Here is a 27598-nt window from a genome sequence, read left to right as displayed (position 1 = left end):
TAATAATAATAATAATAATCATTTTAACAGTAGTATAGGATATGCTATGCATTAAATTTGTACTATTCATTAAAAATCTAAAAGTTGCACATATTTTAAAATCGAATGAGTATGCCTCAAAATAAATTTTAATTTCAGTATAAATATAATAAATGTTTCTAGTTTTCTTAAAATTTTTGTTCAGAAAAATATGTAATTTTTAATTTGTTTAGGTCTTTTATTTATAATTAATTCATAAATATTATGGCACTTTTATTAAAAGGCACCCCGTGTACAAAATTTAAATGACTAGATAATTTTAAAAAATTGAGATTCATAAAAAATTCATTTAAAACTAAAAAAAGTCTATATATTCGTTGTCCAAAAATTTTAAATTAATTATAATATAATTAAAAATAAACTCGTCTTTCCATAAAGTAAAATTTTAAGTCATCCACAATAGTTTTAACTAAAATAATCAACATTTTTCCAGCTTATTATGAAGCCGTGTAAAGCTCACTCTCCAATCAGAAATATTAAATAATAAGAAATAATCCCATATATTTTCAGTCATCTTCAATTTAGGAGGTTTTTTTTGTCTTATTTCCGATATTCGAAATAACCTTCAGCAAGTTTTACTCTTATTTAATTAATTTATAAATAAAAAATAATAAAACTGTTTTCCATTTTTAGGACTTTTCTAACAAAGGCTTAAGCTTTAAAAATGTTGAAGGTTTTAGTAGCATCTTTACGACAATAATTAAATAAATCTAAAGTAAAAAAAAAAATTAAACTAGTTATAATAATTTGCAATATTTCGCACAATTACTATTTCTTACCGGATCAATATCCAATATCTGAATGGTAAAATCTATTTAGCTAATGCTTGTGACGAATAAAAATACCCACTGAAACAATTCGCTAATATTCCCTGCAATTCAATTTTGGTACGAAAATTTTATCTTAATACTGGTTTAAACGTTTATTTTAATAGATATTATGGTGGGGGTAGACCTTGTGATAATCCTAAACCTAATCGTTGTTGAATTTGATCAAATCGTTGCATATATTGACTAAATAATGGTGCTTGAACTGAAGAACTGTGTGGAAAATTGTGGGAAGGAATCGTATGCCTAGAACAAAAATTTATGTTAATTCGAATTCGAAAAAAATCTATACTCTATTTTTGAAGAGAACAATTATACAAATTTGTTTTAATTAAATAAATTGAATACAATCTCAATTATACTCAAATCTTGGTAAACAAATGTTCATGGTATTGCAAATTTTTCTCACTAAGTAAATTTCTCATTTATGCAGATGCAATAGCAAAAATAAGGAGAAGTTATCAAACCTCGACTGTATTACATTTTGGGTAAAAATAGCATATTATATCACTTATGGAGTGTCCTCATTTCTCCAGGTTCCATTTTATGCTAGCTAGTTTTTAATGACGATTCCACTAAACGGATAAAACACAAACTCGTGTTGAATAACTTTTTAAAGATTGGCATGCTTTGCAACAGTTAGAAAACACAAACACAACATAAACTATCCGTTTAGTGGAAAATCGCCTTTATATCAGCTAAAAAGTAAATTGAACTAAAATTCAAAAATTTCGAAATTGTTCTATGAGTGTACGAGTTATAGATATAAAACATTTTATATTACTTAGTAAGATCTCGTTGAGGTGGTGTATCGCCACTCCATTTAGGCATATTTGTTGGAAGCCTCGTTGGAGTTCTTATTGGAGTTCGATTTTCTGCTACAGCAAACATTGGAACATTATGTGGAATGAATGGAATATTACTAGTTGCATCGCCTTGTCCAAAATGATGATAAGGCATATTAATCACTGAAATAAAAAAAAATTGCTCGTCAAATATGGTACTCCAATAAACGAGGAGAAAAAAGACGAAATCTCCAAATTTTGACCTATAGCACCGATTTTGATGAAAGTTTGGGATTAAGCTTTGTTCATTCTCTAGATCAAAAGTTTTATGATGCCTAGTGGTGCTTTTGCCCAGGGGGTGGTAACCACCCCCTTCTAAAGGGTGGAAAAATATATGTTGAAAAAGGCAAGAGGAATCGATAAAGCAACAAAATCTAAGCAAAAAGTGTCAATTAAGTATATTTCGACAAGTGAAATTTACAAAATTTAAAAGACCCCCGATAAATTTTTCGGTAACGGTATCCTATGGCACGCCATTTTACTATTTAATGTCCGAAAAAAAATGATCGTAATAATAATACATTATTATTATGTTATCATCATAATAATAATCATTTTCATTATGTACATAATTTTAATTCAATCATTTTTATTATGTACATAATTTTAATTCAATCATTTTTATTATGTACATAATTTTAATTCATATTAAATAGTAAAACGGCGTGCCATATATTTCCATTATGTACATAATTTTAATTCAATCATTTTTGTTATGTACATAATTTTAATTCTCTATTTCCATTATGTACATAATTTTAATTCTATCATTTTTATTATGTACATAATTTTAATTCTCTATTTCCATTATGTACATAATTTTAATTCAATCATTTTTTTTAATCTAATTCAAATAAAATTAACTGATTTATTATTATGTATCATCATAATTTTAATTCTCATCTCTCTTTTCGCATCTTATTATATATCAATCTCTCTTTTACTAAGATTTATTTTACAAAATATAAAATATAAAATTTCTGATTGAAAAAAAATAATTAATTAATTTTTTTCTCGATAAAAATTTGCCTATTAAATAGTAAAATGGCGTGCCATACATAGTATCCTCAACTCGCACTTGAAACATTTCTAAGAACACTCTTCATTAAATTATCTTTTTCCTTAAAGCTTTTTCCAAGCTGAGCCGATTTTGAAGATCATCGCCAATTTTTTAGTTCTTTCGAGTACGGAACCTTAACTCGCGCTTGAAATATAGCAAAGAATACTCTCTATAGAATTACCTTTCAAACGAAATAAAAAAAATCAAAATCGGTTCATTCGTTTAGGCGCTATGATGCCACAGACAGACACATACACACACACACATAGCAATCAAACTTTTAACACCCCTATTTTATTCGAATATTCGTATTTAACGTTATATAACTGAAAAATTGGACGTTTTTAGAAAAAAGTATATCATACATTTTTTAAGGTACTATAAGAAAACTTTGAAAATGAAAAAAGTTTCGAGTCATTAGCACGAAATTTAACGGAGTTATAATCAAAAGAAAATTTTTCGTACCTTTTTTGTATGTTCTATTCAGCACAAAAACTGATGAATTTACCACAGGAATCAATATTAACGCTTACCACTTTCCAATTTACTTTATTTAAGTACTGACAATATGCTTAAAAACAGTTTCTGATATAATGTATAGTCTTCGAAATATTGCAATTTCAATGCAAAAAATTTTTGGTAAAAAACTAAAAATAAGTCTTTTTATCGTTAAATAACTCGAAAAATAATAATGCTACAAAAAAAAGTTTGGAAAGCAAATATTTTACGGAAAAAGACTTCAACTTTTTTTGTAACTTTATTATTTTTGAGTTATTTAACGATAAAGGCAATTTTTTTTTTTTTTTTGAAGTTTTTTTTTTTTTTTTTTTTCTTTTAAATTGCAATATTTCGAAAACCATATAACCGAAACTGTTAGAACTTTTTGAGAATAAAATACTAAAATAAAGTAAATTAGAGAGCGGCAAGCATTAATTTTAGTTCCCGTGATAAGTTCATCATTTTTTGTGCTGGATAAAACAAGTGAAAACAAACAATTGACTTAGTTAATTGTTGAAAAACCATGTATAGCCACTGTTAATAACCGAATCGCTTGTTTTGTTACGTCATGTAAATAAAGCAAGATACCCACTCTTAGATAGCCACACGCATGTAACTGATATTCCCATATAATACATACTAAAAAATTTACACCTAATTTACGCCCTCGCCTTGTAGGTAAACAATGATGTTTAAAAAAAAAATGTTTCAAACAAAAGTTGTTTATTTTTTTATAAGGAACATTTTAAAATTAAAATACTTTTTTCAAAAAACGTCCAATTTTTCAGTTATATATAACGTTAAATACTTCGAATTTTAATCGCCAATAACCCGGAAAGTATTGACTTTTAAGTATACTTCAATGTCATTTTTGCTTAGATTTCAACGCTTTATCGATTCCTCCTGCCATTTTCAACATATATTTTTTATCATTCTTATTTTCTTTTTATTTCATATTTTTTATCCTTTAGAAGGGGTGGTTACCACCCCCTGGACAAAAGAAATCAAAAGATATTTTGATGATATCTTGTGTTTCATCAACTAAACAATGAAGCTCTTTAATTTTTATACGAAATTCGAATACAATATTATTATTATTATTATTATTATATATATATTCGAATATTATAAGATGCGTTTATCATTCTAATATTAATTTTTTTAATCGCTAATTAATTAATAAAAAATATTTATTATTTTTATGGGAGTTAGCATGTACGGAAACCTGAATTCTTCCTGTCAATTTATGAGAAAGTGGCGCTACAGTAGTGACTTTTTAAAAATTGGTTTTATACTTGTGGGTAGTTCACATTTAAAAAATAAGCAAGTTTAGCGCCACTTTCTCATAAATTGACAGTGAGCCATTCAGGCTTCCGTAAGCATGAAAGTATTTTAGTTGACAGTCTGTATGTTGGAAAATCTTGTCTTTATATTATCTTAATGGTAGGGACATCAAACCGATGCCAGTGCTCTCAGAGGATAACAGTGGCGTTAAAGTGTGTTGTTATGACTAATTTTTAATTGTTTACATGGAAATGGTATGATAAATGTTAAATTAAAATTGTTGAAAAATACTTGCTGCATTAGAAATTGTGAAAATAAGAGACGAAATTGCATACATAATATTTTTTAAATGGAAATTAACATAATTACTTATTTAAATTAGTTAGAAATTAGTATTAAATTTTCAATGTAAACCATACATACAATTCATAGACTTATACACATATAACAATAAAGTAGTGTGTCTTTACTATGATAACTCCCTGAAATAAAAATCATGCACGAAGAGAATGAAACCCTTTAAAAATATACTAAGCAATGATTGAACGATAGTATGCATGTTCGTTTATAAACTAACGACTGAAAAGCGTTAAAATGTAAGTTAGCCATTGTTTATTTATAATCCTACGAAAACAAAAACGGTTAAATTAAAAATATTATTGTTTGTTCACAATCTATCGAAGGTTTACAATTTGACTGGATTTCCTATAAACTAACGATTTTTACAACAGTTCGGTGACATATTCACTGTAAAAATTTCAGATTACTTGCTCAGTTTACAAGACATTGTTGAAAATTCAAGTTCTTTCAGCGCAAAAGAAAACAAGGTCTATTTTCAAATTTGATAAAATTTAAATCTAATCGTACCTGGAACATTTTCCGTTTTATTTGCAGTCGTGCCACCAAAGCCAATATTATTTTGACGACCCCATGCACGGCTATTTAATCGAACACCAGTACTCCACCGTCGTACCATAAATTTCATACGAAATATACAAAGTACAACAGTAGCAATTAATTTAAACGATTTTCTTCTTGATGATGGCGTTCTTTGCTGATGGCTACTTGTTGGTAAGACTAAACAACTTGGTTTACCGGTCTCGTAGCTGTATACAATCGCTAATAAATATTGTTTTTGCCATGCTAATGCTTTACGAAAACTTTCAACACGTAAGTATTTTCCAAATAAAATATTAAACTGTAAAAAAATACAAGATTTTATAAAAAGTTATTTGAGTAAATGAATATAAATTTTCTTACTTTAATATCATTTCCCGCTTCAACATCCATTTTTGTTTGTTGACTTTCAAGCTGTTTTATTCGCTGTTGCAACATTTGACGCTCTTCCGTTAGTTTATTTAATGTTTCAGTCATTTGCTTATTTTCTTCGACATGTGTATCCAAAACTGATTTTAAATCCTAGAATACAATTTCTAATTAAAATAATAATAAATATTAAAACAACCCGATTCGTTTGAATCAATGGCACTTAAATGTATAGGTTGTCGCCCCTTTCAGAGTCTAAACTAAAAGTATTGAAATTGAATTGACTTACATTTAATTTTTCTAAAAATTTAGCCGGAACAGGTGATTTTAATTGTTCTTCCCGCTCTCTCGCTAACAAATCAGTTAAACGTTTTTCTAACTCTCGTTGCAATTGTAAATCTTTTTTCAATTCTTCAACTTGCAACGATACTAATTTATTTTCTTGTTCTAATTCTGCCTAAAAATAATAAAAATAAGAGAACAATAATTTATTAATTAGGAATTCGTCTATTTTAAGTTACCATATGTTTCGCATAATCTTTTAGATCAAATTTACTACGTTTTGATTCCGTAGATAATTTTGCTTGGGTTTCATTATCTTTTTTTAAGTCTTTCCATTCTTGTTCTTTCAATTTAGCCATCTCATTGGATTTTCCAAGTTGATTAACTAACTCCGATATTCGATTCTTATATTCAGCCCGTTCAATTTTTAGCTTTACGTTTTCAGCTACAACTTGATCCAATTTATGCATATTTTCAATCGCAATAGAATCCGTTTTATCCTTTTTTAATTCGTTAAAATCTTGAATCATGGAATTAAATTTCGCTTTCCATGATGAAATTTCATTTTCTAGCGTAGAAATAGTTTTGTCATAACTTTGTTTTATATCATTTATTTTCGTCCTTAATTCTGCAATTTCTTCATCTTTTTGAGCCACAAGTATTTTAAGTTCTTCACATTTATTTTGTAATTCGATCGTTAAATTTGATAATTTTTCATTATCTGTTTTATAAACGTTTTCTTGCATAATCGTGGATGTTAATGCGGATTCTAAACGATCTTGTACTTCTTTTAAACGTTCTTCTAACTCACCACGCATGTTTTTCTCATTCTCAATGGCTTTATCTAATTCAATTTCATTATCTAGTGCTGTTTCCAAACGTAATCGCATTTGTTCGATAATATTCGCATCCTGAATTTGTATATCATTCGAATTGGTTTTCTCTTCCTCAAGCAGTTTTTGTAAGCGTACACAATTATCTTTTTCTCCTACTAATTGTTTACGAATTTCATCTAATTCTTCGATCAAAGAATCTTTCAATACTAATAATTCTTGATTGCAACATTTAACGTTTTTTAAATGTTCGGTTAGATTAACGTTATCTGTTTGTAGTTTAAGATATTCACTTTTTAATTTTTCATACTCTTCAGATTGTGTATTTAAGGGAGGAACTTCAATGTTAAAATTTGTGACCTAAAAATAATAATAAAAAACTTGAAATATAAAATATGTTTTTATATTTAAATGGAAATATAAAATATGTTTTTATATTTCCATACAACCCAATTCCAAGAGAAAAAATTATTTGAAGGTAATGTTCGACCGTTTTTAGAGAAAATTCAAGTCTTGAGTCTGCCGTAATTTCCCACATTCCTGGGCTACTCACAATATTGAGTAATTTTTATAACATGTATATATGAAATATATCATAGTATATTTAGTTTAGTCCCAAGTTTGTAACGATTAAAATTATTGATACTAGGAACCAAATTTTGGTATAGGTGTTCATAAAATCAGCTAATTAGTGCATTTCCGGTTGTCTGTCTGTTAACACGATAACTCAAAAACGAGAAGAGATATCTAGTTGAAATTTTTAGGTCGAGAGGTCAAGTTCGTAAATGAGCAGCATAGGTTAATTGGGTCATGGGTCCGTAAAAAAATGTTCCTTATAAAAAATAACAACTTTTGTTTGAAAAATTTTTTTGTAAACATCACTGTTTACCCACGAGGGCGCAAATTTTATAGTATATATTATATGGGAATATCAGTTATGAACGTGACGTCAAAAAACAAACGATTGCGTCATCAACACTGTCTATATATAGTTGTTTAAAAAATCGTTGCCCTAACTAGGCTTGCACAAGCATTATCTTTTTGAATAGATAAAGAAAATTAAAATTTCAACAACATAAATTCATTTGGCCTTGTTCCGATTACTGAATGTCAGCGATTTTCGAGACTCTACTGTATTCATAATTTGTTGATTATAAAATTGAGTCAAATCTCCAGATCTGTTCACCTCCTAACATTTTTTCAGTTTCCAGTAGCAATCTAAGTGTTTTGTATACAATTCAATAAATAATCTTAATATTCTTTCTTACCTTTTGTAAACGTTCTTTTTTGGGTGTGCTCGATTGTGATGACGTTCCAATTTTTCGATTTTCAATCGCATTCAATATATTTGAATCCAATTGTGCCGAATAATCTAATTCTTGTTGAACTTGTCCAGTAATATCTTCCCATTCAATAAACTCCTGTGTTCTTGGATTTACATCCTCCAAACGATTAATTTCACTTTTTAACAATTCAATTTCTTCACGTAATTGAGCCGAAACACGTTGTTCCTCTTTTAATTTTTGCATAGAATCAATCACATTACCGGTTTCTTTCAATTTTTTCTGTATCGCTTCTAAGGAGATTTTTAACGTATTACTATCTTCAGTAACTTGATGTATAATTTTATCCTTTTCTTTTAAGTAATCTTGTAAATGCACTATCTCTTTTTGTAATTCATTTATTTCATTGTCTTTTTTTAATAAATATACGTCTTTCTCTTTAATATTTTTATTTAATTGATCGCAAACAGTTTGGTTATCACGAACTTGGACTTGTAACGATGAAATATCTTCATGATACTTGTTTGCATCCTCATTTAATATTTCAATTTCACATTCACGATCTATTAATTTCTCTTCTAATTGTTTAATTTTAATTAAATTTGTTTGGATTTCTTCGTTTTGTTTCTGTAAAGCTGTTTCATGCTGTCCGATTGTTGTTTGTAAACTTTGAATATGTTCTTTTAAACTTGAAACATCTTCTGTTAAACTATCACATTGTACAATTTTGTTTTCTAAATTTTTCGAGAATTTTAAACTATGTTCTTTCTCCGTTTCGAGTTGTTCTTTTATTGTTTTTAATTCGGTATTTACCTAAACATTAAAATAGTTTTTATTTAATGCTAGAAAAGGGCCCTACACAAAACCAATGTAAAAGAAATTACTGGCAATTTTTAAAATACGAGTTTTTATTTAAAATGGCGTAAGACTATCTTATAAAGAATTATCAAGCCAATTTTGACCGAATTCTTTAACCTTGGTTTTGTGTTTAATCGGAGCGAATTAATGTAACGGAAAATTGAATACTCTCCAAAGAAGCTGATGTTATACCAACCATTTGCTAACAAAGTATTAAATTAAAGTTAAGGGTTGCTTAAACAAATTTGGAAGCTTTAGAAATTATGCTCTAGATTTAAGTTCTGAGAGGAACTAAATCTCCTGATACTAATTAACATAGTTAGGCTGATCGCCCCAAACACCCTTTTGACCTGATCCTAATATTCCCATGGCAAAATGCTCTGTAATTTCCGACAGACTAAGCTGTGGCTAACCACAGCTAGGCCAATTGACTATGTTCGGTTGAAACCGATCATATTACAGTTAAGACAGATAGCGGGTTTTTCTGACAGCATAACTACGGCCGATTGAATTGTTATCTTCTTAATTCGGAGATCACAAATGATTTCACTTGTAGGTCTTGGATAAAGGATAATGAAATTTCCATGCATGTTATCTGCATCTGTACAGGCTTACAAGGAGTCAAATATAGAATGTTTTGGTGCGAAATTTTGGACTCATCAATTCTGGGAGCTATCCTGCCTGGGAATCTGTAGTCTTTCTGCGCTACCTTTGCCCTCCTCAGTATCATGTAGCTTCTTTTGCTAAAAGTAGCATCTTTCACTTGGAGACGCTCTAAGTACTAGGGACCATTTGCGGTATCTCTTTTGTTACTATTATTATAATAAAATAAATAAATAAATTACTAACTTGTTCTAATTCATTCACTTTCGCTTCATATTTAATTTCTAAATCCTGTAACATCACTTTAAAATCATCCAATTCTTTTTGTTTCGAAATCAACGACATTTCTAACTGTTGAGTTTTCATAATCAAATCATTTTCAATTATTTGATTCTGTTCACTTATTTTCGTTGCTAAATCCGTTCTTAATTGTAAAATTTCCTCTTTTAAATTCGCAATTATATTTTGTTCAGAAAAGTGCACACGTTTTTCCGAACTTGATTTTGTTGAATGATTACTTAAATCCTCAATATCTTGTGGTGGAATATCACTAATTAATAGATTATTCGGAAAACCATGAGTAATATCTTCGGTTGTGTTCGGTTTAAACAAATGATCTAACGAATGAATACTATGCGCTAACGTATTATCATCTTTGCGTAACATATCTGCAGCTTCATCGAATTCTGATATTGAAACAATATCACTTAAGGTACGTGCACTATTTTTACCATCACTGTGATCTTTGAAACTTTGACTTAGCTGTTGAATCAATTTCTCTTTTTCATCCAATTGAGATTTAAGCAAATCAACTTCTGAATTTTTATCCGCTAACAAAGTGTCCATTAATTCAGGCAAAGCTTTAATACTTTTTGTTTCTTTTTCGAGTTTATGTTTTAAAATTGCATTTTCATCTTCCAAATGTTTCAATTCAATTTTATGATTATGATTTGATTCTTTTAATTTATTATTTAGAATCGTTAACTCCTTTTCTGTTTCTTTTAATTGTTTTGTAGTTTTATCTAGTAAATTATTTAAATGTTTTATTTGTTTTTCAAATGTATTTAAATTATCAGATAAATCACGATTTTGATTCTTTAGTTCAAATAATTCATTCTCTAATGATTTATTTGATTCTTTTGTGATTGTTTGAACTAAATGACGTTGTTCATCTAAACGCATTTGTAATGTTGAGATCTCTGTTAATTGATCTGAGAGACGATCTTGTAGGACATCACGTTCCACTTGTAAATCCTATCAAGAAAGATCATACATATTATTACAACAACTGAAATTTGGTGTCCTATTTTAGAAGAAAAATTATCCAGTTAATCCATATAAATTTGATATTCTTAAATAGGAATTTTTTATTTTTTAAGAGAATAGAATTACAAATTTTGAATAAAATTCGTCCATTACTGCCCTAACTTATAAGATCAAGAGCGGATTAAAAAAAAAGAGCCAAGGGCAATAAATATTTCTAGCTCCGTCGTGTATGAATTTAAATTTAAAAATTACCTGATATTTTTGATTGATATTACTAATTTGCATTTCTAAATCTTTGATACGTTTCACTGCCGCACTTTCAGCTCGTGTGTACTTTTCGAGTGCATTTTTTAATCGTCGTGCAGATTCTAAAGGTTCGCAAGAAATTTGGTTTGGCTTTTTATCTTTCCGTACAATGTCTGTGGCTGAAATATCCTCTGATGGTGAACTACAACTGGTTGGCGAAACAAATGCATGTAAAAATTCTAAATCTTTGGTTCGTTTATAAACTAATTGCTCGATTTCTTCAATCTAAAAAAATAAAATAAATTTAATTTCCAAAACTTTTGAAATAAAATCGGACTGCAGTTGCCACTTAAAAAAACATTTAATCATTTAAAAAAACATTACTTTTTCAATTTTCTAAATTACTTCGAAAAATATTTTTCTCGACGAAATTCACTTTCCCTTTGGAAAAGCTTTAAAGTATATAGTTTTTACATAGAAAAGTTGACTTTTGTCTGAAAATGGATAAATTGCAGAATTGAAATGAATTAGATTAAATTGCAGAATTGAAATAAATATGGCCATATTTTGTAATGATGATTATGTTACATTTCTATTATTATTAAGATCAAAAATCTAGAAAAATGTTCAATTTTATTTTTAATTTTTGGGGATAATTTTTTTTTTCTTCAAATATTAAAAAATCTTACTTGTTCTTGCATTTGATGTAATGATTCAATCGTACCAAAACTTTTAAATTCCGCTAATTCTTTTTCCAAATGATCGGCATGGTCCAATAATTGCTGACTATCTGGTAATGATTTCATAGAATGCAATTCAAGTGCTAATTCCTCTTTATTTTTATGCTCTTGTTTAACAACCTTTTGTAATTCTTCAATTTCGTTTTGTAATTGTAATTCTGTTTGAACTTTCACTTCTAACTGTGATTCTAAATCGCGTATAATATCACGAAGCAACCAAACTTTGTCAACAGCTTCTTTTAATTCTTTTTCGGTTTCTTGTTTTTTAGCTTCTGAGTCTTCCATCAAAGTTGTCATGTCACGCATTTTTTGCTCTAATTGTTCGATCTACAAGAAATATTAAAATTTGTTTAGTGTATTCTTATTATAAATTAAATTTTTCAATTCTGTAATCGAGGTTTTAACATCAAAGCGATATTTTGCAGATTTAAAAAAGCAATCGAAAAACGAATACATTGAATAAAAACGTGTACGACATGAAAGTAAGATGTCCCTTTATAAATGGTAGTCCTGAAAATTTTTTAAGAAAAATATGAAATCACGATACACAAAGAGAATATAATTTTGAGCCTACAATAAATTAACTGAATGGGTTGGTAAAATGATCGTGTTTTCGAAAATAAATTTTTTTGTGATTTCAATGAATTTACTTCCACCTAATTTTTTTGATAATTGCAACAAATAAGTAAAAAAATTAGTCTTTGATTTTTAATTTTCTAGTAAATAGAACCCAAAACTCAAATGAATTTTTCATTTGACTATTAGACAAATAACTTGTTTGATATCGATACGGGAAATCGATGTTTCTGTGACATTTTGGACGATATGTTAGAAATTATGCATAAAATTATCAAATAAATGCTGATTTAAATGCCTAGTTTAAGCGGAAGATAAAGTATAAGGGGCAAAAGGATAAGAGTAAATTTAAAATATTAAGTTATTTTTTCATGCGTTTAGTATAAAAAAATATTAAAAAAAAAAAAAAATTTACTCACATTTTGGATAATATCCTTATTTACACACTGGATACAATACATTTTAGTGACGAATTCCAGAAAAATAAATAACAAATCACCAAACCAAACAAAAATGGAAAGTAGAAGAAATGAAATTATAAAGCCATATAAAAAAATACATGCATTAAGTTCGAAATGTAGGTTTTTCAATATTGATTTAAGTCTTAATTTTAATTAATTTAATTTTTGTATTTGATCAATTTGATAATTTTCCAAAAGTGATAATTTGTCATTAAAAAAAAATAAACATTTTAATAAGGCTTTTTGTTGAATATTATGTTAAACATAAATTATTTCACGTTAGTTTTGAAATCTTCGTATTAATTAATAGCGCTTACATTTTCGATAAATGTATAAAATGTTTCTATGGAAACATAATTAAATTTTCAAATTACCTAGAATCATAACTGAAAAATAATATTTAGGGGCCAAGCCGGTTATGTAACAAGTATCGTATGGGACATATGAAGTTCAAAGTTTTCATTTTTACCTAATCTTTCACATGTAGCCCACGTACATACATTTACCAGAATACTTTCAGTGTGTTGTAACTAAATTGTCGCGTAAACAAGTTGAAGTAGTCAATACGCCTAGTACACAACCGAGTATAGAGTTAGTCGAAAACGTAAAGTTGAAAAGCGCTGACAGGAAACAAATCTATTGTTTGTTAAAGTATTCTTCCAGAATGATCACAAATTGCATTTTTTTATCATGGCATCAAACAATTAGCTATATTATGCCCGTTTTCCACTAAGAGGACAAACAAAAACAAAATTCAAACTCAAATAATAACATTACTTGTCGCAAACTTTTTGAAGACTAGCGTGTTTTACGACAGTTGAATAACACGTCAGTCTTCAAGTAGTTTGCGAAAAGTTATTATTTGAGTTTGAATTTTGTTTTTGTTTGACCGTTTACTGCAAAACCGTCATTAGCCATTAACAAAACCAATAAAATAACACGCTAGCCTGTTTTGTCTGAAGAAACTTCAACCTCAGATATTTTTAAAAGCTTAAAAAATTAATCCCTACTTGAGAAAATGCATCAAGAAAAATTTGGTGCAATTAGTAAATTTTATCCATGAACATTAATATTATTAGTGCACATGCGCTTTAAATAAGTGCAAATATATATTATAACGATGCAATATTAATATTAAAAATTTTTGCATAAAATACCTCTTGTGCAATATGATGAGTAGCTGCACATTCTCGTTCTCGTTGAGCTAATTGTACTTTTAGCTCGGTTAATTCACGTTGAGTTTCATCTCGCTCCATTTCCCGTTCATTTGCCTGTACTTCAAGAAATTGTACAGTATCACGTAATTTTTTATCGGCTGAATCCACCTATAAAAATTGAATTAACAAAATATAATTAATTTTTTGGAAGACCTACTTGGATGCCAAAATTTAATTCATTATTATTTATTTGAAAATTGATTAGTAACAAACGATTTCACAAACATGATTTACCGCATGCGTTAAATTAAATCTGAAAAGAAAGAAACAAGTCCAGTAGTTTACATAGCGACTTTAACAGTCGGGACCCATTATTGGGAAGATTTGAGTCGGTCAAGAGTTTAATGGGCCCTGGCTGTTATAGTCGCTATGTAAACTACTGGACTTGGTTCTTTCTTTTATTTAACGCAGTCAGGTTTTTTATTTTTTTAAATATTTAATTTATTTTAGACTTTTAAGTGTCCCACCACTAAAAAAACCCCCTTATTATACTACATTAAAACTTTTAACCCAATTTATTATTAATAATTAAATTTAAGCATATAACTTTATTTTGATACCCCAGTCGTTAGGTTTTGTTAATTTTTTTTTTATTATCGTATTACTATTAAGTTCCAAAAATCCGACATTTGATTTGTTTTTTCAAATACCTATCCTAAGAACACTTGGGTTTTTGAGGCAAATATAATTATAACTTAAATATAGAAATCCATTGAGCCGTTTGAAAGATATGAGGTAATAAAGAAATTTACAAACAAATATACATACATACATAGATACAAGATACGGACGAAAAACATAACCACTCCTTGACAGTCGGGTAAAAATATTCTAAATTAATAATTTCTTCATGTCAAATAGATACTTTTTATAACGTATCTGTCATGAAAATGATCCGATCCCAATATATTTTCATTTGACATTAAGAAAGATTATCCTGAAAAATATTCTTACTTAGGATATTTGGACTTCACAAGAGAGTTTGGCCAATAATTTTTTACTATTACTTAGGACCGTCATTTCCCGAATACGCGTCGCCTTCGGATGACAGATTCTTCTCAAGGAGAGCACAGAGGACATTTTGGTCTAGGTGCTTGGGATCCGTCTACGGTACCCTTCTTATGTTTTACTAACCCTCGAACTAAAAAAAAAGGTGTTAAAATTATAAGTTTAATTACTATGTGTGTGTGTGTGTCTCTGCCTGTCTCTATGTCTGCGTGACATCGTAGTCTCTGTCTCTATGTCTGTGTGACATCGTAGCGCCAAAACGATTGAACCGGTTTAATATATATATATATATATATATATATTTTTTTTTTTTTTTGAAAGGTAATTTAATGTAGAATGTCCGTAGCTATGTTTCAAGTGCAAGTTTAGGGTTCCGTAACTGGATCAACTAAAAAATAGGCTATGATCCTCCAAATCGGTTCAGTTTGGAGAAAGCTCTAAGGAAAAAGGTAATTTAATGGAGAGTGTTCTTAGATATGTTTCAAGTGCGAAATTATGGTTCCGTACCCGAAAAATTTGTCAGGAGTTTTTTAAATTTTGTAAATTTCTCTTGTTATTATTATTAGGACCGTCATTTTGGATTACTAAGACATTTTGTCACGATAAAAAATTTTGTGCAAGCTTTTATTATAATTTTAGTGACGCCCTATCGAAATTCACATTGAATCACCAGAGATGCTTTGAATTAACTCCTTCGTAAACTTTTTTTTGTTACTTGCGTTAATATTTCGTGCAAATGGACATGAAATATTTCAGTTTATGTCAATGAAAATGATTGGAAAATGATAGTCGTATAAGAAAATTAAGGTTACTAAGAATAGTACTGTAACCTGTGAATAAAAAATTTGCTTTCAAATTGATTACAACAGGTAATAATCTCATACTTATATTTAGATTTTCGAAATTCTCAAAAATTGACATGCCATTAAAACAAATGATATAGATTAAAGGTTTAAGTTAAAATTTTTTGTTAATTTTTTTTCATGCTGGAAAACGTGTTTAACTTATTTCCAATTTTTTATCAGTTTATTTGAATTCAAGAGTAATTTTTATAAAACACAAAAAATAAATACATTATTTTACCCCCCAAAACAAAGGAAATTTCCTGTGAAACAAGGAAACATGATGAGCTGAGATGAAGTTTAAGTCTCGATGTGGGGAAAATAACGATACACATCAAGTTAGTGTTAATGCACCAAAAATACTAAATTTTACCTTTTGTGCGCAAATGCTTTGAATGATTTGAAGAATTACCTAACAGTAAAAATAAATTAATAGAAATAATTTAAAAACTAATTTCAAAAAAATATTAGAAGTTAAATTAGCAAAAAGAAAAAAACTTCTACTTAAATCTTATTTTATAAAAAAATTTACTATTTTACTGTTAATTTCATGCAAAATCGTGCGATTTTATTTACCTGTAATTGTAAATCGTGTATTTCTTTACGTGAATCTTCCATAGCTCGTAAACCAGCCCGGCATAGTGACTCAATTATCGCTAACATTTCAGTATGATCAGTACCTTCGCCATCTTCTCCAAGCACATTTCTTGCAAGTTCAACAGCTTGTGAAAATGATTCACGCGGTGATTCTTGAATAAAAATTTTTTAATTATACAGATCTGTTAAAAATGTGAAATGTTTGTTGAACACCATTCACGGAACTATAATACTGGAGTAAATTTAAGCAAAAAAAGACTGTTATATGGATTAAAAATTCGGGCAGCGAAACTTTGGGGTTTTTCTTTTCACATCAAAATAAGTATTTTTTGAATTTTTTTACTTTCCCGGAGTGGTGCAACATGTCTAACCAACAAAATGGCGTCAAAAATGGAATTTTTTTCAGAAATTTGATTTTTTTTATTTTATATTCGCAAGAGGAGACATCGATGCTTATCCAAATTTGGTAGGTTTGTAGTCAATGTTTGTAGTCAAGAGGTTTTTGGGGTCGCTGAGCTTGAATAATTTTAGGGAGTGTACTTATTTGGGCCAAAAGTTCGCGATCAGCTACCCCAAAAACCCCCTTATACGTTATAAAAATTTTAAAATTTGCAAAAAGTATGAAAGCGTGAGGGGGAGGGGTGGATGTAAAAAAGGCTATATTAATACAAACATCTAAAGTTTTGGGTTACTTTAGCATTTAAAACTATTTTGACCTTTTTTTAAAATCTTTTAAAATAAATCTATTCCATACACCCCTTTCCCCTTGTAGCACGGGGGTTAAAACTTAAAAATTTTGCTTTAAACCATATAGACCTCTTTTAAAAACAGTTTTCTGAAGTCAAAGCAAAACACACCCCCCAAAGCCAGTCCACACACCCCCCAAATAATTATTTCCAGAAAGTGTTAAATTTTCCGTTTTTCGCCAAAATATGGATCAAGGAGTCATTTTACGGGTAAGTAACTTATTATAAAATCAAAAGATAATAAAAAATGCTACAATTTAAAAAATTTAACCCCGTAGGACAAAATGGCATAAAATGGCAGCCATTTTAAACAATTCACTAAATTGGAAATTTTGGACGAACTATTCAACGGATTTTGCTAAAATTTTAACCGAAAGTTGTTAGTAATAAAACCTACTATTAATATTAGTTTCATTAAAATCAATCCAATATTTTTCAAGTTATAGTCAAATGAACTGTTTTACCATATGTATGTATACATATATATATAACTGGGAGGGGAAGGGACAAAACCTACCCAAAAAAATATGAGAAGTAGTTCTTAACATTGACTACAAACCTACCAAATTTTGATATGCACCGATGTCTCCCCTTGCGAATATAAAATAAAAATGATAAAATTTCTGAAAAAAATTCCATTTTTGACGCCATTTTGTTGGTTAGACATGTTGCACCACTCCGGGAAAGTAAAAAATTTCAAAAAATACTTATTTTGATGTGAAAAGAAAAACCCCAAAGTTTCGCTGCCCGAACTTTTAATCCATACACAAGGCGTAATTTCACTCTACTATAAGAAAAGCGCATGAATAAATAATACTTAAAAAAAAAAACAGAAAGGAAAAGACAGCACTCTCCAAAATAGAACGGTATTGGTACATTATTAGACAACAAGCCCATGCTAAAAATTTTCGGGTGAAATGACCCATCAGGAATCATGTTCAAAAAGATGCTTTTATATGTAAAAGTGAGTTTAAGCACCATGAGGTCAATTTTGCGCAGTGTAGGAGAGAATATGTATCACACACCCCTTGGCGTCTCACCCCTGCACCAGCAAATATGTACGGCATTACTGGATACTAACTCTGTATAAGATTCGAAGGGAATTACATAAATTCCGTACAGAAATACAGTGCAACCTCGATATAACGAATCTGAAGGGAACCAGTAAATATTCGTTATATCAAGTAATTCGTTGAACTGAGGTTCGTTATGTTGAGGTTAGATTGGTCTAAAATTCGTTATAAAGAGGTAAAAGAATAGTTTTATTCACCTTAATATGTATTACGTACTTATACTAATAAATGATAACACATTTTTATCAAATTACTACATATGTATATGTATTTGCTATGTATTTATACTATTTCTTGATAGTTGAAAATTCGTTATATAGAGGTTGTACGCAAAGAATATTCGTAATGTAGAGGTATATTTTATATTGACTCTTATGGACAATTCAAGGGGATTACGAAAAATTCGTTAAATCGAGGAAATCGTTATATTGAGGTTCGTTATATTAAGGTTGCACTGTAAATCCCGTAGGACTTCTTCGGAAATTGACGGGAGATCAAAAATATTTTTTAACTTCCGGTACCGAAGTTATTGGATTTATTTTCTGTACGGCATTTATGTAATTCGCTTCGAATATTTATGCAGAGTTAGTGAGTGTGTGTGTGTGTGGGTGTGTGTATGTGTCTGTCTGTGGCATCGCAGCTCCTAAACGGAGGAACTGATTTTGTTTTGTTTGAAAGGTAATTTAATGGAGAATATTCTTAGCTATGTTTCAAGTGCGAGTTTAGTGTTTCGTATTCAAAACATTTGTCGGGGTTTTCTAGAATTTTGTAAATTTGATTTGCATTTCACTGATTACTATAGTATTTAATTCGTCTTCGTATTTAGAAAAATATTGGATCAGAAGGAAGTAGTTATTATATTATATTATTTTTTTAAGTTTCCTTTTCCCTGGGTTTTTCTGGCTAACGTATAAGAATATAAGCATCACACCCTCCTATAGTTATGCAGACTGTCACTCTTTAAAAAAAATTTAGAAAATTTTTTGAAAGAGCGATGTGTCACATTAGTCTAGAAACTTGGGGGTTTTAATCCTGCAGGAAAACTTTCTTCTACTTTTTCCCGAAGAAAATAATATCCGCGTATGGTGTATGGCTAGCTAATGCGTATAAATAAATTTATCATAAATAAATACTTTCTACAAAAGCTATTTTTTATAACTATTTTACCTAATGGGGATAAATGGAAGTTTTTTACCTAATGGGGGTAAAGTTGATACATGGCTTTCACCATAACCTTCTGAAACAATTTCTTTTTGATGATTTTCACTAACTAATTCATGAATTTTTCTTTTTGCTCTTTCTAAATCATCTATTAATTTTGCTTGTTTTTCAATCATTTCCGTAAGTTGTGTTTCTAACGTTGTTTTTTCCAATTGTAAATTATTGATTATTTTTTTCGACTCATTAATTTGTTCTTCTAAATCTTTGTTAGTATGTGGTATTATCTGTGGTTTTACTATATTTTGATTTTCTGCAATAGACGTATCTTCGTTTTTCTCATTAGTTTCATTTAAAATTGACGTATTTGATGATAATCTATTTGATTTATGATTCATTGTTAACGTTAATAATTCAACTGCTTCATTTTTCAGTCGTTTTAAACAACTTTCTAGTTCGTTTTGGATTTCAAATGATAATTCGTTCATATTTTCATAATTTGGTAACAAACCGTCGGCATCAAGCATGGTAATAATATTTGAAATATTTGGTGTAAAATGTACCTTTTTAAATTTGGTTAGTTGAGATTCATTTAAACTATCACACGGTGATATATTTTCAAGGGAATCATCCATATTTTGTGTTGGTTCATTATATTTTGACATTTCAGCATTACCAAAAGTTTCTTTTAATATTTCATCTATTACTATGTTATTTAATTCGTCTTCGCATTTTGAAAAATATTGGATCAGTTCTTTGATTATTTGCCGTTGTAAATTATTCATATCTTTTAGATTATGTCTAAATTGAAAAAAGATAATCGATTAAAATTTGAAATATAAAGTTACCATGGAAAAGGTCGCATTTTCTTAGCAAATGCAAAGAAAAATAAAACAAGAAGAATACTTTTCTATGGTGGAAGAAATAAAAGGTTGTAGGTTACAGTTTGTCTTATTTATGGTACAGTAAATCTGGCATTTTGACTGGAAAAAATTACAATAGTGGATCTGAGGTTATAGATCGTTAGGGGGGCATGTAAATAACTTTAAAAAAAATTAAGAGAATTTTTCGTTCCGCTGTTTTTGAGAAAATCCAAAAAAATGGGAAAAAAAATTTGGAATGCGTTTTTCTCGGAATCTATTGATTTAAGGGAAAAGTTTTTCAAATAAAAAATGTAGAAGACACTGTCAGCTACATTTTATGTCATTGGAGCAACGTCATACGAGTTAAATTACAAAAAGTAGGTGGCGTTAAAGTATCAAAAAAATGGTTTTCCACGGTTTTCATTAAGAAAAAATGATTTTTTTGTAAGTTATTTACATGCCCCTCTAACGATCTATAACCTCAGAGTCACTATTGTAATTTTTTCCAGGTCCGGCCTTTTTTTCGTCTATATTGACTGAATCATTAAGCTGAAATATTTTTTACCAAAAATAATAGTACAGAAGGCGGTATTAAGTCCACCTTCACCTATCTGATAACCAGATGAGGATAGTTTTTATGCAATTTTATTGATTTATAAACACACCTATTGTGTATCGAAGTGCTCATGGCTATTTGTAATTAAATTAATTTTTATACGGTGCTAGCGAATTTGGAAAATAAAATTTAAGGACATTTCAAGAAATTCCAGGACTGAAAATATTGGTTTTGAAGGTCACTTTTTTAATTAAAAAGACTAATTTAATTTAAATTTACACTTATAAAAACACCATGCATGTTTACAGAGTGCAGACTATTTTCAGATATGGAAATCGTTAATCCTGATCAAGATAATCAAATAAACTTATTAAATTATTGTATTGTCGTCGGTCCCTGATAAGTATGCCAAATTTCGAGTTCATTCGACGTTTTGAAGAGGGTCAAAATCATGTTCAAAGATTCCGTTACATACTAACATACATATACTAGCATACGTATGAAGCTAATAAATAATAAGAATATAGTTTAAAAAACTAAAAAACACGCTTGTTGCTTGTTCTAAGTATATATGTATAGTATGATTATCGGTAGTATAATAAATGTATATAACTGATGATGTCCTATGCATGGGGATGATATTAGAGAGTTACATACAAACATACATACATACAAGTGAAGCTAATATGAGCGTGTTAAAATCAAGGACATTTTCAGGTTTTCCAGGATAAGATTAAAAATCAAAGACTTTTCCAGGTTTTCAAGGATCCTTAAATACCCTGCTTTAATCAATTTTTTTTTCATAACGTTTTTTTGTAGACAGGCTTGTAACATTATTTTCGTAACTAAATTATCTTCCTTGTGATACCAATTTAAATTGGTTAACAGATCGGTGTAGTTACCTGTATTGAAAATCCTATATTGATCGGTGTAGTTATCTACGTTATGAACATGTGAGTGTATATAGATAACTACATCGATTTGTCAGCCAATCGAAATTGGTATCAGAAAAAATATAATTAAATTACCAAAATAATGGTACTTGCCTACAAAAACCTTTATTAAAAAAAATAAAATTATTTGATTTAAGTTAAATAAAACTATATATATATAAAAAAAAATTGATAAAAATTAATTTAATTAAAAATAGTCATGAACACTTTTCGATAGACAAGCTATCATAGACGTGTTTATTAATCAATAAAATTTCACAAAAATATGACTCATCTGGTTATCAGATCAGGTTGACCTTATATCGTCTCTTAAAATAGTATTTTTTTTAGTAAATAAATGAAACTTACATTTCTCCTTTAATACTTGCAGTTTCAGTTTCCAATTCTAGATCTGTTTTACTTCGACGATTTTGTCGTTCCACTGATCGTACAATAAAACGTTCATGTTCCTCTTTTAATTTTGCTATTTCCATGGCGTGTTGTTCTTTCAAATGATTTATTTGGTTTTCGAATTTTTTTGTGAACATTGCACGTAATTGTAAAAATTCATTTGGACAATCCGTTACTTCTTCACCATTATTATCAAGTAATTTCTAAAGTAAATAAAAATAATGATAAAATTTGAATTTAAAATAATACTTATTGATAAAAAATAATATCCTTATCAAGATTCTTTTAAGCTATTACTTAAGTCAACAAAGAACCAATAACCGGTTAAACAAAGCACATCGTATTATCATGGATCAGAACTCTCGTTTAGAATAAAAATATAAGCCGAGACCAAGAAAGATTAAAAGTTGAAGATAAATTTTGCTCGTGAATGTATATTAAATTTAATTGAGGAAATAAGACTTTTGAGGGCGCAATCTAAAAGTACACCTCCGATTTTTACGGGACCGGGAGCAAGCTGTTCGTATGAGGGTGTAGAAAAGAATCAGTTTGGTCAGAAAGTGTGGTCTTTATTTTAAGCGTTTTTTGTTCTTTTGACATTTTTTTTTAACCACGCCGTTTTATAGATACAACCATTCAAAAAAAAATCTATTGGATGTTATGTTTTGAACTATTTTAAGCGTTTTTGTTCTTTGACATTTTTTCCTAAACTACGCTTTTGGACTTTTCTAAACAATTTTTTATATGACTTTTTTTCGCCTAAAGTTTTCGAGATGTCGACGTTTTTAAAAAAAAATCTTTTTTTTTATACTATTTTAAACACTTTTTGCATCTTGATTTGACATTCTTTACCTATCCTTACCGTTTTTTAAATATAGACGTTTAAAAAAATGTTTAATAATATCAGTTGGTTTTCGATCAAAACTACTCGAAAAAGGTCAAATTTGTTGCTAAGAAAATTATAGCCTAAAATCCGATTTGTTTTTTAAAAGATCATCTCGAAAACGGCGAGGTGAGATGTAAGAGATAATATAGAAATGTCCATAATGTTAGATCCAATTGATTTTGAATCAAATATTTGATCAAAACCACACAATAATCGTTAAATTTGACAATATCTAATTTTCATCAAAATAATGATTTTTTTCTAACGTATCTAAAAAAACGGGGAGGTTTAGGAAAAATTGTCAAAGGAAAATGCTTAGAATAGATCAAAATATCAGATCCAATAGTTTTTTTTTTTTCTTGATTTTACAGCCGACTGGTTATAAAACTTGTAAGCGCGCGCGCACTCTAGCGTAAATTTAAAAACCACACTTTCTGACCAAGCTTATTTTTTTTACACCTTTACACAAACAGTTTGCGCCCAGTTCCATAAAAATCGTAGGTGTACTTTTAAATTTCGAGCTTTTGGTCATTTTTCGATTTTAATACCTCGATTAATTCGAATATCCTCTCAGAGTTTATTTTTTATTTTAAATTTATCCTAGTAAACAAAGAACAGTTAAGTAAGTCAGCAAATTAGGCTGTAAAATCAGGATTCCGTCCCAAAATTTCATACCACCTCTAAATTTAAATTATCGAACTCTGGTTTGGAATAAAAATAAGAGCCCATCCATCCTACGGAAGACAAATTAGGGGTAATATTAAAGTGGAATACATACCTGAATTTGAAATTCAAGAGCTGCATATAAATCATGTTTAGCAAGTTCGACTTGATCGTGTAACCGTCTTTCATAGCTTAATACAACTTCAGCAAGCTCTTCTTCACTCGTACTTGCACTAGCCTACATCAAATATTATTAAATATACTACATTAAAACCAGTGGCATAATAATTGGTTGGTTTTAGTAAATTTGAGGAACCTTCATTAAAAAAATTCCGCAGTATTTAAAATTGAATTATCAATATATTGTTACGCCACTGATTGATTACAAGCAAAGCAAAATATAAAGGGAATACTTAACGAAAATAAATAAAAATTATAATGGATAGATTAAAATTATTACCGATTGATTTTTGGTGTCAATATCAGCTTTTAGTGATGCCACCTCATTTTTTAAGCTATCAATTTGCTCTACATATTTTTCTTCCAAAGTGTGTAGAATTGAATCATTATTTTTCATAATATCTTCAACACGGTCTTCATAATCATTTTTAATTTTTTTTATTTCTACTTTTTTTGCTTCCTCTAATTCACGTCGAATTAATTCTGTATCTCTCTATAATATAAACATATTTTTAATATTTAGGATGACACAATAAAAAAATCCACTCCTGATTCATAAATCAAAATCAATTTTTTGTTAAAAAAACTACATTTATAATTTCCATAAAATTTAAGCAAATAACACAGGTCTGCGACTAAAAAACTGCACAGGATTTTTTTTACATTTTCTTATAGATTTTGACCTCCCAAAAACAGGAAAAATATTCAAAACAATCTATCACATAGGTTTTTATAGATATTAGTAACAACATAAACTAGTCTTTAAGTAGTATTATATAGTATTTTATAGTAATATTATATTAAACTAGTCTGAAAGTATTATATAAATTAATGAAAATAAATTAACTTCGCTTCCAATGGGGTATTCTGTAATACTAACTGTAATAATTTGGCCATTATCCTGGAAAGAATCAAATATCAGGACTATTAATGGATGGTTTGTGGGGACTTTTGGGTCAGCAGGCAGGCTATACTAAATACCCTTGCTTCTTATGCTTATGGGAAAGTAGAACCAGAGAACAGCATTGGACTAAAAGTGATTGGCCATCCCGAGAAACTTTAAAACCTGGAGAGAAAAATGTTATCAATACTACTTTGGTGAAGCCAAAAAAAGTTTTGTTACCACTTCTCCATATCAATTTGGGGTTGATGAAACAATTTGTAAAACCCCTGCAAGAGGTTGGAGACTGTTTTAAATATCTATGTACAAAATTCCCGAAGCTGTCAGAAGCAAAGTTGAAAGAGGGAGTTTTCACTGGCACCCTCTTTGTGGAAATTATGAATGAGAAGGAAAAATAAGCTTGTGTATCGTTCAAGGATGTAGTGTGAAAGTTTTTGGGAAATACTAAGGATCCTGACTACAAAACCATTGTTCAACTAGCAGCATACGAAGCTCAAGGCTGCAAGATAAGCCTGAAGGTCCATTTTTTGCACACCTAATAGCGAAAAACAGCGGGAGCGATTTCACCAGGATGTCCGCGATATCGAGAGACGGTACCAAGGAAGATGGGATGTGACTATTCTTACAGGCTACTGTATAATTTTTAATATACGAGTGCTTTTACAAATTTGTAAAAAAATCTTACGTGATAGAAAAAAATGGCCATCATTTCTGAAATCAGCGCATTCTAAAACATATAATTTAGTAAAAATATCTCATGCAGCTGACAAAAAATTTTTTTTTGCAGACCTGTGTAATTAATTGATCGATTTACTTTAAAAATACAAAATTTGTATGAGATTTTTTACGTTATTACAGAAACTATGAATCCAATCATTAAATGAACTTGATTTTATTATTTTAATTCACCCTACGAATTAAGTTATTTTATCGGGATAAAAATTTGTTGACTTTACAATTTTTTTTTTATGTAAAAAAATCGAAAAACCTCAAGAAACTTTTTGTTCTGGAATTTGATACTCCGTTTATATCATAATTTTGATCAAAAAATAACAAGAATCAGGTTCATTTCACTATTGATTGAGTTTTATCTATGGAATCGCCCGAAATTACATTACGTTATATTTTAGAGGGATTTCCGGCGGAATATTGAGAACTACTCATGTAGTCGCCAAAATGAAATGGATTTTTGAATCTTCTATATTTTGAAGCAAATTAAAAATTTTTTTTGTTTACTCTTTATAGCAAAAATTTTTCTTAATTTATTTTTCATATAAAAACAGCGAACGGCGAACCTTTTAATTATTTGAAAGTAAATAATTCTTACCTTTAATAAATATTCTTCAGCTAATGCCTTATATTCAGTCGTTGTTGTGTTTGAACTTAACGTCGAAAAATTTTCGAATTGTGTTCGTAAAGTTTCTAATTCTATTGTTAACGTTCGAATAATATCATCTTTATTTGAAAGTAATTCTTGTAAGTCTTTAATTTTGGAAAAAGATTGTTCTAAAGTAATTGATTCAAAATCATTTATTAACAAATTATCAAAACAGTCGTCTTTTTTCAAGATTTCGTCTAGAACATCCTGTATTTTATTTTGTTTTTCAGTCATATTGTCCGTAATTATATCTTCAATAACTATAGTCGAATTTAACGATTTACTTAATTTACGTGGTGAACAATTTAAATCTTTTGATACTAAACTGCATGGTTCCGATTTCATTGCCTCACTAGATGCTGTATTAAATAAATTTTGTACATTTTGTAACTCCGTTTTTTTATCATCTCCTGACACATTTAGAATTTCGATTTCATTTAACGAGCGATCATTTTCACTATTACTTAAATTATCGCCTTCGATTATTTCTGATATTGATATACTTCGATCGGTATCATCTTTATCCGGTTCGATTTCTTTGTTATTATTAAATTCTGGTAAAATTGGTGGTGTAACTGATACGGAAAATGAAAAATCACTTTGTGAATTTTCACTAGATGATTGTTGTTTTGAACGCGGTGATTTTTGTTTCTGATATGCCGTTAACTACAACAAAGAAGTGTATGTTTAGGGAATAAAGTTATAAAGTGAAAGAATCTTTTTAAATCCTATTTTTAGATTAGAAAAAAAAATACAGTTCAAATAGTTTTAAAATGTGAACAAAATAAACAAATATTTACCATTTCCCTGCCCGCCTCAACGTCTTTTATTCTTTCTTCATCCATTTTATAGGTTTATAATAGATGTATTTATAAAAACATAGTTGATTTAATTCACTTAAAAATATTTTAAAACATAAATTAATTTAAGTACACTTTTTTGGTTTATTTTTCTTTTGCTTGGAAGCCAGATGTCAACATCGACAGAGTTCTAGTATAAACATTTTAATACTAGATGGAAGTAAATCTATTTTTCATAAAGTTCTACTCCGTATTAAACACAGATTGACAGATCATATAAACAGTTCTAATAATACAGGTAATAGAGAAATCCGCTACTCTTGTCCATAATTCGCGATCGCAAGATACGGTGGCGCCGCGCAGGGAGTATTAGTGAAACTATTATAGAGGATTTTGAGTTTTGACAGCTATACAAGTGCT

General features: G+C 28.9%; 1 protein-coding gene across 1 annotated transcript; it reads right to left on the bottom strand.

Annotated features, from left to right (window-relative positions):
- Positions 1–804: 804 nt before the first annotated feature.
- LOC123301216 (coiled-coil domain-containing protein 18) lies at positions 805–27223 on the bottom strand. The gene is made up of 22 exons (XM_044883951.1): positions 27179–27223; positions 26328–27044; positions 24380–24592; positions 24035–24157; positions 22513–22573; positions 22329–22464; positions 19646–20409; positions 16611–16783; positions 16408–16446; positions 14125–14292; positions 12926–12952; positions 11880–12257; positions 11197–11475; positions 10764–10932; positions 9925–10592; positions 8203–9030; positions 6341–7294; positions 6109–6276; positions 5832–5972; positions 5421–5751; positions 1651–1834; positions 805–1112 (listed from the first exon to the last, which is right to left on the bottom strand). The coding sequence occupies exons 1-22, from the start codon at positions 27221–27223 to the stop codon at positions 977–979; spliced, it is 6702 nt and encodes a 2233-aa protein (XP_044739886.1). The 3' UTR covers positions 805–976.
- Between the last annotated feature and the right edge of the window lie 375 nt (positions 27224–27598).

This window comes from Chrysoperla carnea, chromosome 5 (genome assembly GCF_905475395.1).
Source record: "Chrysoperla carnea chromosome 5, inChrCarn1.1, whole genome shotgun sequence".
Classification (NCBI taxonomy): Eukaryota; Metazoa; Arthropoda; class Insecta; order Neuroptera; family Chrysopidae; genus Chrysoperla; species Chrysoperla carnea.
The sequence above is the reverse complement of the archived record's forward strand: the minus strand, read 5'-3'. Positions and strand labels throughout refer to the sequence as shown.

Coding starts and splice junctions, on each gene's coding strand:
- LOC123301216 (XM_044883951.1), bottom strand. CDS start 27,223: ATGGATGAAGAAAGAATAAAAGACGTTGAGGCGGGCAGGGAAATG. Junction 6,277..6,340: donor AAGATTATGCGAAACATATG/GTAACTTAAAAT, acceptor TATTATTTTTAG/GCAGAATTAGAACAAGAAAA. Junction 1,835..5,420: donor TAAAACGGAAAATGTTCCAG/GTACGATTAGAT, acceptor TTTTTATTTCAG/TGATTAATATGCCTTATCAT.